General features: G+C 52.5%; 1 protein-coding gene across 1 annotated transcript in view; it reads left to right on the top strand.

Annotated features, from left to right (window-relative positions):
- The first annotated feature begins 2,839 nt into the window (after positions 1–2,839).
- The window catches only part of CCDC50 (coiled-coil domain containing 50), a 50,406-nt gene continuing 35,168 nt past the window's right edge, over positions 2,840–18,077 (top strand). The window contains exon 1 of the mRNA XM_048506978.1: positions 2,840–3,176. Within this exon, the coding sequence (XP_048362935.1) occupies positions 2,840–3,176 (337 nt within the window). The remainder of the gene's footprint in view (positions 3,177–18,077) is intronic.

Below are 18,077 nucleotides of genomic sequence, written 5' to 3'. Positions count from 1 at the left end.
TTCTGAGTAAACCCTCCTAGGGTTGTGATTCACCCATTGGAAGAGTTGCACGGTTGCTTCAAAGCAAAACCACTGACTACCTCCAAGCTTACTCCTGATTAACGCGCGCCTCGGAGCCAACTGTTTTTTCTAAACTAAAACCTCAGTATTCAGGTTAAATTGCCATGTTGGCACTTTGCAATAAATAAGTGGGTTTTGGGTTGCAGTTTGGGCACTCCGTCTAGAAAAGGTTCGCCATCACTGCTCTAGCCAGAGGCAGGTGATGTATCTTCTTGGTGTGTTCCGGAGGCGCCTCTGGCTGGGTAGGGGCCAATTCCTGCCAACCCCCCACCCACCCCCTTTGGCTTTTGCTCCATCCCGTCCTAGTCCCGGCTGAGGGATTCAACTGCCAGCCGTGCCAGTCCCAGCGAAACCCCCAGAGAGCTAATCTGCCACCCCCAGATTGCTAAGTGCAGCCTGGTCCCCTGTCATTTTGCAAACCACATAATCGCCCCCTGCGCTTCGCTTATGGCGGGTGCGGAGGACAGCCGAGCCTCAGAGGGCACTCCTGGGCAGAGGGAGACCCGTCGGGGCTTGGAAGCGTAGCTCGCGCTCAGCTCAGTCAGACTGGAGCGCTCGTGCCAGGGATCCCCCCCCCACGGGCAAGTGTTTTGTGCCCCTGGGTGACCCCCACGACACCCCCTTGGAGAGAGCCAGAGTTTAAGGGTCTCTTTCTCCTGCCAGCTGACAAAAGAAGAAGAAGAAGAGTTTGGATTTTTATCCCCCGTTTCTCTCCTGCAGGAGACTCCAAGGGGCTGACAATCTCCTTGCCCTTCCCCCCTCACAACAAACACCCTGTGAGGTAGGTGGGGCTGATAGAGCTCAGAAGAGCTGTGACTAGCCCAAGGTCACCCAGCTGGCGTGTGTGGGAGTGCCCAGGCTAATCTGAATCCCCCAGAGAAGCCTCCACAGCTCAGGCGGCAGAGCTGGGAATCAAACCCGGTTCCTCCAGATTAAATACACGAGCTCTTAACCTCCTACGCCACTGCTCTTCAGGAATACAGAAGTCTTCCCGGAGGGGGGGGGTCAGTGTTGGGGGCTGATGACTTTGGGGGCCTATTTTAACTGTTTCGCTTTAAACAGTTTAATGTATTGCTGAAGGCTTTAATGGCTGGAATCAGCTGGTTGCTGTGGGCTTTCCAGGCCGCATGGCCCTGGCCTGGTAGTTTTTGCTCCGTGGCGTAGTGGTTAAGAGCAGGTGCACTCTAATCTGGAGGAACCGGGTTTGATTCCCTGCTCTGCCACTTTTGCTGTGGAGGCTTCTCTGGGGAACCAGATTAGCTTGTGCACTCCAACACATGCCAGCTGGGTGACCTTGGGCTAGTCACAGTTCTTCGGAGCTCTCTCAGCCCCACCCATCTCGCAGGGTGTTTGTTGTGGGGGGGAAGGGAAAGGAGATTGAGTCTCCTTACAGGAGAGAAAGGGGGGATATCAATCCACACGCCTCCTCCTCCTTCTAAAACTACCAGGCTACGGCCACACAGCCTGCAAAGCCCACAACAACCATTTGATCAGTTGCTTCTTCTTCCAAACAAGAAAGAAAGCACCTGCATGCCCCTCTGGTACACCCAGGAAAGGGGAAACAGGTGCGCAGTCGTGGGGCTGACCCCCAAGCTGGTGTGTGTGGATTGGATGATTTCAGGTTAGCATGAGCCATGTAGAGCTAGGCAAGAAGAGACCTACAAAGGTGGTTTTCCAGGCTTCCCTGGTGCCCCCCCCCCCCCAATTCAAATACTAGCCAGGGATCTAGCTCGGCTCCCTGTGGTAGGAGATCCCCTTCCCCATTTTCACCTGCGGGATGGGTCAGCCTCTGCTTCCCCAGGCCGGCATCGTGGCCAGAGGCCAGGTGAAGACGACCCTTGGCAAGAGAGTCAGACTTCAAATGAAGGCGGTGAATAAGTAAAGGAAAGGGGGACTCTGTTATGGATTATTACTTATTTTATGCCACTTACGCCCAGCCGACTTCCCCACTGCGGTCAGGCAAGAGGGGGCTTGCAAGCACTGAAAACAACGCACAGAAAAGTAACACTGCTGTAAAAACATAATGCTAATATTATTAATCTATTGATTGATTGTTTAGATTTGTAGACCACCCCATCCCCAAGGGGCTCTGGGCTGTGCACAACAACGTCAACGTATATACAGTTTATAACAAAAGATCACAGTAGTGACCACATAAACTATTACATTTACTAAAACCCATTAAAACAGCGGTCGATACAATAACAACAGGTGTCCCATATAAATAAAAATATTAATTAATAAAGTCAGTAAATTAATGAAACAGAAAAAGTTGAGCTTCACTGTTTCTTGAATTGCAGGGGAGACCCCCCCCCCCTTTCAGACCCCTTTTAAATGGACAGCACATCCCACCCCCTCCCCCTGTCCAGGGGGTGAGAACTGTGATTGACATGCAGCAAACAGGCAGGGCTAATTTCTGATGTCTTCGCTCCTTTAAAGTGTCGGACGAGCATCTGGGAGATCCAGGTTCGAATCCCCACTCTGCGATGGAAGCTCCCTGGGTGACTTCGAGCGAGCCCCGCTCTCGGCCTGGCCTACCTCCCAGGGTTGTTGTGGGGATGAAAGGGCGGAGAGGAAAATGCTCGCAGGCGCCTTCCTTGTGCCCCCACTAGGGAAGAAAGGCAGGAGGATGCAAATAAGTTAAGTGAGCGGAAGGAAAAACTTGCCCCCCCCCCCCCCCCGAGCGACGCGACGCGACCTGGTTCGCTGCAGGCACGACGGGGCGGGCGGGGGAGCTACTCCGGAGCAAGGAGGCGACGCCCAGACTACACTTCCCAGAATGCCGCGGAGAAGCGTGCGGGAGGCCCCTCCCCCGCTCACCTTGGTTGGGAGCGAAAGGGGCGGGGGGCGACGAGGGGGGGCGGCCCCGCCCCCGCGAGGGGAGGGGAGGGGAGGGGAGCGCCGGGCGGGGTCTGGCGGAGGAAGGGGGCCGGGGCGGGGCGCGCCCGGGGGCTTACTCGCGAGTAGACCAGCGGCGGGGCTCACTCCGGAGTCGCGCCCGCCCTCCCTCCCTCCCTCCCTCGCGTCCAGTTCCGGGCTGGAGCGCAGTTCGAGCCCCGGGGCCGCCATGGCCGAGCTGGGCATCGACCAGTCCAAGCTGCCGGGCGTCAAGGAGGGTAAGCCGGGGGGGCAGGGAGGGAGGGAGGGAGGGGGCCCGCGGGCGCTGCTGGTGGGGGGTGGGGGGCGCCGCCCCGGCCGTCGGGGGGTGGGCAGGTGGGCAGGTGCGTCTTGCACCCCTAACCCCGCTGCGGTCTCGCCCTCCCCCTCCCAAATCTCCAGGCATTCCCTCCCCCCCCCACCAGAGTTGGCAACTGGACCCCTGCTGCCCCCCCCCCCCCACTCCTCGGGGCGGGCGTCCTCCGTGGTTTGGGCGCGGGGCCTCTCCATGGCGGCCTCCGCCCCTGTGGCCCTTTGGGGGCTGCGAAGTCGCCTTTGTGTGTTCGACGCGTGAGTGCCGGGAGCAAAGGGCACGTGTGAGCGTGGCCCTGCGGGTCGAGAGGGTTGCGGACTGGAGTTTGGGGGGCGTGGGGGGGGGGGGGTTGTTCACCTGCAAAAGGGGCGATGCCTCCCCCCCTGCATTGCGAGGCCGGGAACTTGCCTCCCCCTTCGCAAAGCGTAACGTGTGAAGCGGCCCAGTGGACCTGCCCAGAGCTGCCCATCTCCTCTGTCCTTCTCGCCATCCCTGGAATCGAACAGGCCGCCGTGGAAGTTGGGACCTCTGCGGAGGGGGGGGAGGCTGCTCCTGCTGCCTTTTGTTGTGAAAAATGTCTATGTTGAAAATGTTTACAGGAGGAAATTCAGGCAGGAAGAGAGAGGGGGGCGCTGGGGGGTGGGTGCAGATGCCCAGGAGTGCCCAGTCTGTGATGCCCACAAGGAGGGGCCAAATCAGATCATTCCGGGAAAATATTGTTTTGGGGCAGTTGGCCGGCTTGGCTTCTGTGTCCTTTGGGTGGGCTTCCTTCCCTCTCACAGGGGACAGGGCTAGGGGAGGGGTCTCTGGGTTTGCCAACGGAGACCCCTTTGGAGTTACAACAGGACCCCCAGCACAACAAAGGGGTGGCCTCTTTCTCTTGGCAGGTGTGGTGGCCGGCACCTGACTTTTGACCCGCCCACCCTCAATCCAGAAGAGCGTCTCCTCCGGCAGAATTCGATCTCTGTCCGCGGCAGAACCTGGTTTTGTGCCGCTCAAGTCCAGACAGGCCTGGGTTGAGATGGAGAATGCAGCCTCCGGGGTTGGCGCCAGGTTTTGGGCACCTTTGGCTCCATGCCCTCTGCCGGGGCCTTCCCCTGGGCGTGCCGTGTCCTGCGTAGCCTTCTCTGCCTGCTCCTCCTTCTCCCAGGTGTGACAGGTGGGCTGCTGCTGTCCAGTTGGCAGTGGGCGAGAGCGGCTGGCCGTGCCTGTTACCACATCGGTGCCCAGTCCCGTCTGTGGGGTCCAGTTCTGCCATTCCAAGCTGGAGAGGCCTCGGTGGGGGTTGCTGGGCTAGAGGGGCCATGGGCTGGGAGCCACCAGTGGTGGCGAACCTTTGGCACTCCAGATGTTATGGACTACAATTCCCATCAGCCCCAATTGGCCATGCTGGCAGGGGCTGGTGGGAATTGTAGTCCATAACATCTGGAGTGCCAAAGGTTCGCCAATTGGCCATGCTGGCAGGGGCTGGTGGGAATTGTAGTCCATAACATCTGGAGTGCCAAAGGTTCGCCAATTGGCCATGCTGGCAGGGGCTGGTGGGAATTGTAGTCCATAACATCTGGAGTGCCAAAGGTTCGCTAATTGGCCATGCTGGCAGGGGCTGATGGGAATTGTAGTCCATAACATCTGGAGTGCCAAAGGTTCGCCAATTGGCCATGCTGGCAGGGGCTGGTGGGAATTGTAGTCCATAACATCTGGAGTGCCAAAGGTTCGCCACCACGGCACGCTGAAGGCTGAAAGCGGGGGGCCGGCAGAAGCTTTTGTGAGCGGGAGGCCGCTGGGAAGCCCCGGGGTTGGTCTGGGCTGTCTGCCCCTCGGCTTCCTTTTGATTCTGTCTGTTGGGCAAGAGGCACTGGGTGCGTTTTTAAAAAAGCAACAGCCTCGTTCTTCCGACCTCTCGATGCCCTGCATTTAGGGAGAGGGTCTGCACTGAAATCCAGTATTTTAGCTTGGGTGGGAATGGGGCTGCTTGGTTTGGCCCACGTGGGGGGCTGAGGAAAAACGTCCGCTGCAAGGGTGATGAGCTGAGGAAATGCGCCCGTCCCTGTGGACTTCCTGCCTGCTGCCCCCCCTGCGCCAGGCGAGGAAGAGGCCGCTTTCCTGAGAAGCGTGAAAGGCCTCCGTTTTGGATGAAGGCGTGGGGCTGCCCACAGTGACAGCGAGCACATGCCAGTCAACGGGGTTTGGGGGAGGGTGCCCGTGGGCAGGTGGGGGCTGGGCCCTGGTGGTGCTGCTCTCTCCGGGGTCCTGTGGAGGGGAGGGGGCTGCAAATCCCCTGGAAACGGGGCCACAAGGCTCGCAGGGGCTGCTCCTTGGTTTTGCCCTCACCTGCCCTTGCTCGGCTGCCTGTAAACGGACCCAGCGCTCGCCTGATCTCATCATCTCAGGCTGTTGCTGAGCTGGAGGGAAAGTCCTAATCTGGGGGGGCAGGGGGGGGGCAACCGGGAAACAGAAGAGATTTGCCCGAGGCATTCACCTTTCCTTTCCCAGATGGCCCCATGGTGGGGCAGCTCTGAATGCACAGTCCGTGCAAGGTGCTCCCACAGGACTTGAGAAGTTATGGGAGGTCCGGGGCAGATCTTGTGCTCAAGAGCTCCTAGAGTTCACCCTCCTGAGAGCAAAATCTGTGAGAGCAAAATCTGCAGGTTGGCTTGACCCCCCCACATGTTGGTCTGGGTCAGGTCAGTCATAGCCCCCTCCCACCCCCAAAGGGCTGCAGCGCTGGAACTCAGAAGGAGTTGACCCCGAGGGCCGATCTCCCGACTCGCCACTCCTGGGACGGCCCCAATCCCAGAGTAAAGTCGGGTGAAGCCCGTTCCTGCCAGCAGCTGATGGATCAGCACAAGAGTTGCTGCTAAATGCACGGCCGATCTCAGAGTGTGGTGGAGTCTCCTTCTTTGGAGGTTGTTAAAGAGAGGCTGGGTGGCCACCTGTCTGTCAGGAGTGCTTTGATGGTGTGTTCCTGCATTGCAGGGGGGTGGACTGGATGGCCCTTGGGAGTGCCCTGTTTTCCCAAATATAAGACATCCCCTGAAAATAAGACGTAGTAGAGGTTTTGCTGAAGTGCGAAATATAAGGCCCCCCCCCCCCCCCGAAAGTAAGACGTAGCAAAGTTTTTGTTTGGAAGCATGCCCCTTGAACAGAACACAGGAAAAATAAGACATCCCCTGAAAATAAGACATAGCGCATCTTTGGGAGCAAAAATTAATATAAGACACTGTCTTATATTTGGGGAAACACGGTATCTTCCAACTCTAGGGCTCATTCCGCACATGCAGAATAATGCACTTTCAAACTGCTTTCAGTGCTCTTTGAAGCTGTGCGGAATGGCAAAATCCACTTGCAAACAGTTGTGAAAGTGGTTTGAAAACGCATTATTTTGTGTGTGCGGAAGGGGCCTAGGATTCTAAAATTTTGAGGGAAGCCAAAAAGCTTTCGCTAAAACCGACAGGAAGTCTGAGGGGAGGCTTCACGTGAATTTTTAACTCAAAGTCAAACTAGGAAATCCCCCCCTCCCCCCGCCCCAGCCTCACGGGCCAGTGACTTTGGAGCCTGCGGAAGTGGAGGAAAGTGTCTTTAGCTCTTCCTGTCGATCTGCACGGCTCACCCTCTGAACGGGCTTTCTCTTGCAAAAGAGAGAGAGAGGAGAGCACGGTTTTTGTGGCTTTGAAGCCAGAAGCTGCATGAAAGCCGCAAGCCGCGCACATCTGCAGGCGGGGAGGCCGGCCCCACGGCTCAGCTGCCTCTCCGCTTGGCTAAGGTTGAGGCGCCTTCGCCAAACAAAGGGCCAAGGAGCAAACCGGTGTGGAGTGGTGTCCGTCACTAGGGCAACCCTCTGGCGCCAGCTGCTGCCGCCTCCCTCCCTCTTTCCCTCCTCCCTGTGGGGCAAAGGGCGCTTGAGTCATCCCCAGCAGCCGGGCAGGGAGGCCGTCCGGTCGGTTGGCGGCTGCTTCTGCCCATTCAGAGCCGGCCTATTCACTTGTCTGCCTGGGAGGAGGGGCGGGCTCCCTTTGTGCCGGCCTGGGGAGCTCTTTCTCAGTCAACCTGTCAGCGCTGCATTATTATTGTTGGGGCTCCGTCGCAGCTGTGCATGAACCTGCAGACGGTTGTGGGTTGCACTTCCAGCGTGTTGCAAAGCGCATAACGGATGACTGCTTGAGAGCCAATAGGAGGGCGCAGACAGGTGGATGGTGCAACGAGAGGGGGACCGGGGCGGAGCTTCAGAGCTCTCTCAGCCCCACCTACCTCGCAGGGTGTTTGTTGTGGGGTGGGGGGAAAGGGAAAGGAGATTGAAAGCCTCTTTGAGTCTCCTTGCAGGAGAGAAAGGGGGGGGGGTATGAATCCAAACTCTTCTTCTTCTTTTCTTTTAGACTGAAAATTTTTTGACTATTACCCCGTGAACAACAGGGAAAGGTGGGGCATAAATGGGAATCTGATAATGCAGTAGGATAATGCAGTAGGATGGGAATCTTATAATGCATGGAACAAACACGGCAAGTAAACCAAAGGAAACGGTCAGTGAACCGGGATAGCCTAATCCCGAACAAGAAACTTGCCGCAACTCAAGGAAGCGTATTCAATGATGACACTATATTAACTATAACAATTATATTAGTCAATTCAATGGACATAAATCAGTGCAATAATAACAGAAAAAGGTATAGTATAAAGTTCATTCATATTCATTTAAAGTTCATTGAGTGAAAGAAACTGCGGTGTGATCTCAGTCCACACACCGCAAAACCAATATATGAAAGTCAATAAAGCTGATACTTATACTTATAATGCAGTAGGACTTGGCCTGCAGAAATGGAATAGGACAGAATCCCAGATTTGGAAGGGGACAAAAAGGGCCATCTAGTCCAACCCCCTGCTCAAAGCGGGATCCAACCAAGAGCATCCCTGACCAACGTTTGTCCAGCTGCTGCTGAAAGACTCCAAAGTGAGGGGAGCTCCCGGGCAAGGTTTCCATTCCTAACTGTGGCATGTAAATCTGGAACCCAGTGAGCTGAAACGTGAAGTATATACATGTCAATCAAAGCAGACATTACATAGAGCCATGGTGGCGAACCTTTGGCCAATTGGCCATGCTGGCAGGGGCTGATGGGAATTGTAGTCCATAACATCTGAAGTGTCAAAGGTTCGCCACCACGGCGCTATGCAATGTCTGCTTTGATTGGCCATGCTGGCAGGGGCTGATGGGAATTGTAGTCCATAACATCTGGAGTGCCAAAGGTCCGCCACCACGGCGCTATGTAATGTCTGCTTTGATTGGCCATGCTGGCAGGGGCTGATGGGAATTGTAGTCCATAACATCTGGAGTGCCAAAGGTTCGCCACCACGGTGCTATGTAATGTCTGCTTTGATTGGCCATGCTGGCAGGGGCTGATGGGAATTGTAGTCCATAACATCTGGAGTGCCAAAGGTCCGCCACCACGGCGCTATGTAATGTCTGCTTTGATTAATATGCTGGTAGGGCTGTATGGACGAAATTCAGTCCATAACATCTGAGTGCTAAAGGTCCGCCACCACGGGCGCTTTGCTATGTAAAATGCCCTGCTGTTTGACGAAGTTGCCGGTAGGGGCTGGATGGGAACCAGTCCATAACATCTGAGTGTTAAAGGTCCGCCACCACGGCGCTGATGTAATGTTCTGCTTTGATTGGCCAGTGCTGGCCGGGCTGGATGGGGAATTGTAGTCCATAACATCTGGAGTGCCAAAGGTCTGCCACCACGGTGCTATGTAATGTCTGCTTTGATTGGCCATGCTGGCAGGGGCTGATGGGAATTGTAGTCCATAACATCTGGAGTGCCAAAGGTCTGCCACCACGGCGCTATGTAATGTCTGCTTTGATTGGCCATGCTGGCAGGGGCTGATGGGAGTCTCCTGCAGGAGAGAAAGGGGGGATATAAATCCAAACTCCTCTTCCTCCTCCTCCTCCTCCTCCTCCTCTTCTTCTTCTTCTTCTTCTTCTTCTTCTTCTTCTTCTTCTTCTTCTTCTTCTTCTTCTTCTTCTTCTTCTTCTTCTTCTTCTTCTTCTTCTTCAAAGAGTTGTACATGCTGTCTATGAGTAGTTTTACATTCTAAGATCAAACTTCATTTTAAAAAATATAACATAGATTAAAAAGTTTTTGACCATTCCATTGTACACGGAATTGTGAACAGATATAGTACAACTACACTTAAAAGGCAGGATTAAGATATTTCTAGCCATTCGTTATTCACAGCCTATTTACTAAAAAGATATAACGTTCCCCAGGATCTATAAATGCAGATGCAGGCAAAACGTCAGGAGAAAATGCTACTAGTACACGGTCATATAGGAAACCACACAAGACTCCAGTGATTCCGGCCGTGAAAGACTTCGACATTACAAGGTCGAACGAAGTCTGTAAATACTCGTATCAGAATCTGACTTTGCAGAGTTGGTTGTGAAGCAAGAGCGTGCAGCGTTCCTGGAGGCCCGTATCCTTGAACGTCTTTGCAAAACCCCACTCCCAGAAACCCCGGGTCTTCTAATACTCCACGACATCATATAACTTCGCTAAACACACTGCAAATAGGACTGAAGCGTACTAAATAGCCGTGAACAAACAAACGTCGCCAGCCCTGCCGCTTAAGAACACAAATACACAAACTTCGATACTTACAACTAATTTACTAAGTGAATTGAAAATAAGTTCACTATAGTCTTCCTCAGTAGCTGCACCTGATCGTGTCCTGTGTTCAATGCTTTAGGAACTGCGGAAGTTGCTGTGTTGATGTGGCATTCTGTATCTAACGGTCACAGCCGTCTACTGAGGAAGAGCTCACGAAAAGTCTCAATATCGTGAATGGCAATTTAGATTGCCTCATTCTAGACAATTTTGCACTCCTAAAGAAGGTATTATAACCACTAACCAAGTCCTTCAAGTATGCTGACAGTAAAGGACTATAACTATCTATGGCTGATTTCGCATGGGCCAAAAACAGCAATGTGAAAACAGTGTGAAAATGGTGTAAAAGGGTGTAAAAGGGTTTATACTGTTTTCACACCGCTGTTTTTGGCCCATGCGAAATCAGCCTATGTTTTATTACACATCAAAACATAAAGAACTCATAGATTGTAATTGTCCCTACGCATGCGGTTGTATTTTCTGTATATGTGTGTTGTTAGTGGTTTGCATTTTTGTATTTATAGTTGTTTTAGACAATAAACTATAGTGCACTTATTTTTACTTTTCAATTAACTTAGTAAATTAGTAGTGTCGAAGTTGTGTATTTGTGTTCTCAAGCAGCAGGACTGGCAACGTTCTTTTGTTCATTGTTCATTGCTATCATATAATTTAGCCCCTGTAACAAGAGGAAATGTAAAAAAATAACTTTCATTTGCACCATGCTCAGTGTTAAGAGTAATTTACTCTGATGTTCTCAGACTTGATTTTAAGATGTTTTGCATCTTGATTGGTCCTGGGTGCAGGAGATTTGGGGGAGCCCCCCACCCCTGGTATGTACCCTTATGTGCTAACTAGCATTGCCCTGTATTGATAGTAGCCCCATATTTATGGAACTCCCTGCAACTTGATAGCTGGCAGTTCTGGGAGCCTGTACTGTGCAGACAAGCAGTTGAAAGGATTCAGTTAGGCCAGTATTTGTCATTTTTTAATTATCTTAAGATACTCCAGGCTGTTTCTTATGTCTACAACAGCACAGCTGAAATATTTAGTTTAGCATATGTTTAGCATATTGCGACTTTGATATCCTAACTTTGCCTGATGAAAAGTCCAAGATGGGTTTACAGCGAATCAGAACCATTCACAGAAAGAATTGGAACCAGACTCCAAAACTCTGAGAGGAGAAGTATCAAAAAAGCTTCAGAGTCATGGAGTTGGAAGGGACCATAGAGGCCATCTAGTCCCACCCCCTGCTTCGTGCAGGATCCACCTTGGGAATCCCCGGCAAGTCTTCATCCCGCCGCTGCTTAATGACTGCCAGTGAGGCGGAGCCGATTTTCACTGCTGAGCTACTCTTACTGAAAGGCATTTCTACTAATATCCAGCCAATACCCCTCTGTCCGGAATTCATAGAATCATAGAGTTGGAAGAGACCCTAAGGGCCATCAAGTCCAACCCCCTGCCATGCAGGAAAACACAACCCCGCTGGGCCTTTGGAGTGTCCAGTCGCTGAGTGGCGCGCCCCCCCCCTCATGCTTCATGCATTCTTTTACCATCTGAATTTTGGTTATCTATGTTACCCTCCTAGAGAGGAGTCTGGCCTCTCCTTCTTCTTTTTGGGGAGATTTTAATGAATCGGGCTATAGGACGCCTGTCATTGTTATGTTAACCACTGTTTTAACAGATTTTAATGGATTTTAGTTATTATATTGATTGTTGTGTGGTCACTATTGTGAACCTCTATTTAATTGTGTATATATCGATGTTGTGCACCGCCCAGAGCCCCTTGGGGATGGGGCGGTTTATAAATCGATAAATAAATAAATAAATAAATAAATAAATAAATAAATAAATAAATAAATAAATAACCATTATTGTGCATCCTGCCCTTTGAGGCCAACAGGAACACACACACACACACACACCGCAGGGTGCACAACCAGTAGTGGGATCCAAAAATTTTAGCAACAGGTTCCCATGGTGGTGGGATTCAAACTGTGGCATAGCGCCAGCGGGGCTGGGCGGGGCACAATGGGGGCATGACCAGGCATTCTGGGGGCGGGGCATTCCTGGGCGGGGCTGTGGCAAGGACGCAGCCGCTGCGCCGGTCCTTGGGCGGGCAACGAATGCACGCAGGCGCAGGCTGCCACGCACGCCGGTGCACCTCCTGCTAGACTGCTCCACATTCTGCGCGCTACTGCTGAAAGGAGGGGCGTAACTAAGGCAAAAATCACGTGGCAAAATCACCAGTTAGTACCCCCCTCTCGGCACTCACCCTACTCTCGGGAATCTGTGAGAACCTGCTGGATCCCACCTTTGTGCACAACCCAAGGGAATGGTTTTGACTTGGAACCAGAGAGGTACAAGTGTTGTTCCTAGTAACAGCTGTTTTAGAGGAGGGTTTTCTTCCTTTTGAGGTGTTCGGAGGGATGGAACTCCTGGAGCAGGTCTTGGGCAGAGGACTTTGCAAAACAGGTGGTTTTAGGAAGGAGCAGGTGGTTTTCGGAGGCAGTCCTGAGGGTCACGTGGCAGGAACGTTGCACGGGCTCTATCGGATCCAGAGCTTTTATTGGCTTCTGGGTATTTTGTTTTGAGAACTAATTGTTTAAAAAGTGGATTGTGAGCTTTGGAATGAATCCATACGTAAGGCAAGGAAGTGCAGGCGTGGCGGGTGGCTTGCTCGTGATTCAAGACAGATGGATTCTGTTTCTAAATGAATGCCTTTCCCTGAATTGCTCATGTCTGCTGCTTGCTATAGGAACGTTGTTTTTGCTGGACCCTCTTTTGAGCTGACCGTGGTTTGCTTCCAATCTGAGAATTATCACATATCATCGTCCAGTTAGTATTTCTCAGATCTGCTTATGCTGACACCCACACCCGGAGTTTTTCAGTGGAGGAAGGGATTCCGGCCCCGAGGCAAAGGAAACTCCTCCGTTGCATTTTAGGGAGAGAAGTTGGCTGATTCCTGTAGAGATTCCAGCTTGGCAATCCAAGAAGGATATTGACAAGCTGAAATGGATCTAGAGCAGTGATGGCGAACCTTTTCGAGACCGAGTGCCCAAACTGCAACCCAAAACCCACTTATTTATCGCAAAGTGCCAACACGGCAATTTAACCTGAATACTGAGGTTTTAGTTTAGAAAAAACAGTTGGCTTCGAGGCGTGCGTTACTCAGGAGTAACCTTGGTGGTAGTCGGTGGCTTTGCTTTGAAGCAACCGTGCAACTCTTCCAATGGGTGAGTCACGACCCTAGGAGGGTTTACTCAGAAGCAAGCCCCATTGCCAGCAACTGAGCTTACTCCCAGGTAAAGGATCGCGATTTAGTTCTTTGCATGAAAATCAGCGGAGTTTAACAGCGCTTAACAGGGTTACCTACACTGGTTCCCCAAAAGTAGGTCTCCGGTTTAATGCTAATAATCGAGCCCAGCGGGCCAGGCCAGCCTAGATGTGGGGGGGCGGGGGTGCACTCTGTTTGCGCGTGCCCACAGAGAGGGCTCTGAGTGCCACCTCTGGCCCCCGTGCCATAGGTTCGCCACCACTGGTCTAGAAAAGAGCAACCAAAATGGTCAAAGGTCTGGAATCCATGCCCTACGAGGAGAGACTTGGGGATGTTTAGTTTGGTGAAGAGAAGGTGAAGAGGTGACATGATAGCCATGTTTAGATGTTTGAAGGGATGGGGTGCTGTGTGGTTTCCAGGCTGTATGGCCGTGTTCTAGCAGCATTCTCTCCTGACCTTTCGCCTGCATCTGTGGCTGGCATTTAAGATGCCAGCCACAGATGCAGGCGAAACGTCAGAAGAGAATGCTGCTAAAACACGGCCATACAGCCCGGAAACCACACAGCACCCCAGTGATTCCGGCCGTGAAAGCCTTTGACAATACGTTTGAAGGGATGTCATCTTGGTGAGGGAGCAAGCTTGTTTTCTGCTGCTTCAGAGACCAGGACCAGGAGTAATGAGTACAAGGTGAAAGTAAAGAGATTCCACTTAAATATTAAGAAGAACTTCCTGACCGTCAGGGCTGTTCAATAGTGGGATGCACTCCCTTGGAGTGTGGTGGAGTCTCCTCCTTTGGAGGTTTTTAAACAGAGGCTGGATCAGCCTATGTCAGGAGTGCTTTGATTGTGTGTTCCTGCATGGCAGGGGGTTGGACTGGATGGCCCTTGGGGGTCTCTTCCAACTCGATGATTCTATGTGATAAGCAGACCTTGGGTTGTGCCAGAGAGCACCGATCCCATGACGATTGATCTGTGGAGGGGAAAGGTCAGGGTGCCCTTCTGAAGATGCCGCGCTTGTGTCTAATTCTGGGCCAGTGTTTGTTGCCCAGAGAGCCAGATGCGAGAGACGGCAGAGGAAGCCCATCTGTCCTGGCAGGGAAGAAGACAAATTTATCGCCTCTCCTGGTGTCAGGCGTCTCTGGAGGCGGGGGCGGCAGGTCTGTGGAAAGCAGCAACGGCGGCGGCAGCGACGGAAGCCGGCCCAGAAGGCTGCCAGATCCCTCCTGCCAGAAATGTGGGCCGATGCATTTGCGTTTCCTGTTGGAAGCATCACCGTTCGTTCAAGCTGTTCTTTCTTCTCTCTCCCCCCCCCCCCAGCCCCCAAACCACAGGGCTGCAAAAGTTGGCCTTGGGTCTGTGCTTGTGCAGAGGAGCCAAAGGACGGCAGTTCAAGCCTGGCGCTGCCTTTTGCGCCCCTTCTCTGGCAGAGCTCAGACTGGGCTGTTTTTACCTGATTTTTTTTAAGCTACTGGATTGTGCCAAAAGAGAGTGTCTGTGTGGCCGTCTTGAAGCAGAAGGCAGAGAGGGTGGGTGAGAGAGGGGTCTGGGAGGGCAGCTGGAAACTAGGTGATCCAAGTCCGGGGGTGGACTGACCCTTGAATCTTTTGGGAAAGTTATTGGGGGGGAGGGACTGCGCGGGGGGTGGGGGGTGGCTCTGATCTCCAGGAGCACACCAGGTCTCAGCGTTTCACCAAGTACTCCGGAGGGATGCGGAGGTGTCTCTGAGAGCCAGTGTGGTGTAGCGGTTAAGAGCAGGTGCACTCTAATCTGGAGAACCGGGTTTGATTCCCCGCTCTGCCACTTGAGCTGAGGAGGCTTGTCTGGTGAACCATATTAGCTTGTGCACTCCAACAATCGCCAGCTGGGTGACCTTGGGCTAGTCACAGTTCTTTGGAGCTCTCTCAGTCCCACCCATCTCATAGGGCCGTGGTGGCGAACCTATGGCACTCCAGATGTTCATGGACTACTATTCCCATCAGCCCCTACCAGCATGGCCAATTGGCCATGCTGGCAGAAGCTGGATGCGAAATTGTAGTTCAAGAACATCTGGAGTGCCATAGGTTCGCCACCACTGTCATAGGGTGTTGTGTTGTGTGTGGGGGGAAGGGAAAGGAGATTTTAAGCAGGTACAATTAATAATTTAAACATTTATATTTAAGTATCTGCAGTTCAATACCTAACATTTTTTGGTATCTTGAGGTCCTTTTGTCTCCTCATCACTCCAATATGGGGTTAAAAAAAATACACCAATGGGAAAATGCACAGATTTCTGGGCTGTTTTCTACCTTGGATTCTTTTTTGGCAACAGAGAGTGGAATGTGAGCAGTAACTGGTTTTACTTTCAGGACACTGTTTACTATGCTACCGGAGGCCAGGTCCTGACAGGGCAAAGTCCTAGAGCCCCTTTTCTATGCATTTGATTCCCCACTCTGCCACTTGAGCTGTGGAGGCTTATCTGGTGAACCTGATTAGCCTGTGCACTCCAACAGACGCCAGCTGGGTGACCTTGGGCTAGTCACAGTTCTTTGAACTCTCTCAGCCCCACCCACCTCTCAGGGTGTTTGTTGTGGGTGGGGGGGAAGGGAAAGGAGTTTGTAAGCCCCTTTGAATCTCCTTACAGGAGAAAAGGGGGATATAAATCCAAACTCCTCCTCCTCCTCCTCCTCCTCCTCTTCTTCTTCTTCTTCTTCCTCTTCTTCTTCTTCTTCTTCTTCTTCTTCTTCTTCTTCTTCTTCTTCTTCTTCTTCTTCTTCTTCTTCTTCTTCTTCTTCTTCTTCTTCTTCTTCTTCAATGGCCTCTGCCTGGCTGTGGTTCCGTGAGCACCACGTTCTTCTATAAGGTAGTGGTTCAAAGCATTAAGTTTGCTGCCAGAGCATGTCGTGGTGGCCACAGGCAGAGATGGCTTTAAAAGGGCCCTAGCAAGATTCATGGGTTGTTTTTAAGGAAAGGGAACATCTACCTGGGAGGCCCACGCAGCCCCGACTCCCAGCCAGCCTGGAAGAGGAGTCAGGGAGGCTTCAACCTCTCTGCTCTGCTGGTGGCCCTCCAAAGGAACTGTTTGGCCACAGTGTGAGGCAAGATGGTGGACCAGATGGGCCTTCACTGGTCCAATCCAGCAGGCCTCTCCTGTGTCCTTATGAAGGGGCGGCCTGGGCATCTGTGCCCTGTTGTTGGCCCTCCAAAGGAACCGGCTGGCTGCTGTGTGAGGCAGGATGCTGGCCTAGATCCTGGGTCGGACGCAGCAGAGTTCTTCTGATGTTCTTCTGTGCCTTTGGCTAGGCCACCCAGTAAGCACTTGCTCTGTGCCCAAGTGCCCCTTTTCCTGAGTGCAGGAGCCCAGTAACGTCCCTCCAGTAGCTCCAGGGGCACCCACCCAGCCAGGGCTCTCCCAACACACGGAACAGGGGGAGCCCAAGCAGCGTATTGAACGAATCCGAGGCTGCCTCCTCTCCCTGCCCTCCAACGTGCCTGGCTCGGCTGAAAATATGAGTGCAGAGAAGGGCAACGAGGATGATTGAGGGACTGGAGCACCTTCCCTGTGAGGAGAGGCTGCAGCGTTTGGGGCTCTTTTAGTTTGGAGAGTGAGGCGGCTGAGGGGGGGGGATATGATTGAAGTCTATAAAATTATGCATGGGGTAGAAAATGTGGACAGAGAATTCTCTTTTTTTTCTTCTCTTTTCCTCAATCCATTACTAGGGAACCAGGGGGGGGCATCCATTGAAATATGATGGGGGGAAGAATTGGGGGGGGACTAATAAAGGAAAACACTTCTTCCGCGTAACGCTTGGCGTGATTGGTGTTTGGAAAATGCTGCCACAGGAGGTGGTGATGGCCACTCACCTGAATAGCTTTAAAAGGGGCTTGGACAGATTTATGGAGGCAAAGTCCATCTATGGCTCCCAATCTTGATCCTCCCTGATCTGAGACTGCAAATGCCTTAACAGTCCAGGTGCTCAAGAGCAGCAGCAGCCGCAGAAGGCCCTTGCTTTCACATCCTGCAGGTGAGCTCCCAAAGGCACCTGGTGGGCCACTGCGAGTAGCAGAGAGCTGGACTAGATGGACTCTGGTCTGATCCAGCTGGCTTGTTCTTATGTTCTTATGATGCTGAGCGGCCACCCGGCCTCCCTGGCTGTATGAAGTGATGGTGGTGATTCGGTTTGGGAATGGAGACTTCTGGCCAGCCCCTGTTTCTTTGTGGAGCCCTTAGACCAGAGCAGGATATTAAACTGGAACTAGAACTGGATGGTCCAATCTCATATCTTGGAATCTGAGCCAGGGGGCCCCTGGTCAGCGCTTGGATGGGCGGCTACCGGAGAAGTCCAGGGTTGCGACATTGAGGCAAGCAATGATGACCCATTTCCATCAAGTCTCAGATGCTAAGCAGGGTCAACCATGGTTAGTACTTGGACGGGTGACCAGCAGAGAAGTTCAAGGTTACTATGCAGAGGCAGGCTGGGGCAAACCACCACCACCGGATTTTAGAAGCTAATCAGGGTCAACTGTGGTTAGTACTTGCACGGGCAATCACTAGACTCGCCGGGGTCTGCAACCTGCAGCTCTCCAGATGTTCATGGACTACAATTCCCATCAGTCCCTGTCAGCATGGCCAATTGGCCATGCTGGCAGAGACTGATGGGAATTGTAGTCCATGAACATCTGGAGAGCTGCAGGTTGCAGACTTGCACTAGAGCATTCCAGGGTTACTATGCAGGGACAGGCTGTGGCAAACCACCTCTGAACGTCCCTTGCCTGGAAAGCTCTACAGAGTTTCCATAAGTCGGCTGTGACTTACTAGCACATAACTATTGCCCCTTAGAAATTCCTGAAGCATCAATGAAAACAAAATACCAGCAGAAGCAGAATTAAAAATGCAATTAAAAGCAGCAGAAGGACGG

The sequence above is a fragment of the Sphaerodactylus townsendi genome, linkage group LG08, assembly GCF_021028975.2.
Source record: "Sphaerodactylus townsendi isolate TG3544 linkage group LG08, MPM_Stown_v2.3, whole genome shotgun sequence".
NCBI classification, from domain to species: Eukaryota; Metazoa; Chordata; class Lepidosauria; order Squamata; family Sphaerodactylidae; genus Sphaerodactylus; species Sphaerodactylus townsendi.
Note: the sequence above shows the minus strand (reverse complement) of the source record. Positions and strands in the feature narration are given on the sequence as shown.